The sequence below is a fragment of the Dendroctonus ponderosae genome, unplaced genomic scaffold (assembly GCF_020466585.1).
Source record: "Dendroctonus ponderosae isolate FM_Combo_2020 unplaced genomic scaffold, Dpon_F_20191213v2 Dpon_F_20191213_9, whole genome shotgun sequence".
NCBI lineage: Eukaryota > Metazoa > Arthropoda > Insecta > Coleoptera > Curculionidae > Dendroctonus > Dendroctonus ponderosae.
Genome location: NW_026019116.1, coordinates 7,898,549 through 7,898,898, shown reverse-complemented (window position 1 = coordinate 7,898,898; position 350 = coordinate 7,898,549). Strand labels below are relative to the sequence as shown.

General features: G+C 42.9%; 1 protein-coding gene across 1 annotated transcript in view; it reads left to right on the top strand.

The window, feature by feature from the left end:
• The window catches only part of LOC109539358 (heparan-alpha-glucosaminide N-acetyltransferase), a 3,320-nt gene that overhangs the window by 1,822 nt on the left and 1,148 nt on the right, over positions 1-350 (top strand). Inside the window, exons 6-7 of the mRNA XM_048669887.1 lie at positions 1-163; positions 221-346. The exon at positions 1-163 is cut by the window's left edge and continues 2 nt beyond it. Of these exons, the coding sequence (XP_048525844.1) occupies positions 1-163; positions 221-346 (289 nt within the window). The remainder of the gene's footprint in view (positions 164-220; positions 347-350) is intronic.

Sequence of the window (350 nt, the reverse complement as noted above, 5' to 3'; positions counted from 1 at the left end):
TACATGGGACCAGGCGGTCTACACAAAAATCAGCAATTTTACAATTGCGTTGGAGGAGCCACAGGGTACATAGATAGGCTAATTTTGGGTAACCACGTATACCAGAATCCGACGATTTACAGCGTATACGAAGCAAAGCCATTCGATCCCGAAGGAATTGTAGGCACGTTACCAATCCTGGAGCAGCATTTAGAAACGTAATTGTTCCCTTATATTTCAGGATGTTTAACGACAATTTTCCATGTGATGTTAGGTGTGCAAGCAGGAGTCACATTACTAGTCTTCAAAGAACATTATCAAAGAGTCAGCAGGTGGCTGGTTTGGTCTTTAATCTTGGGAATTTTGGGCGG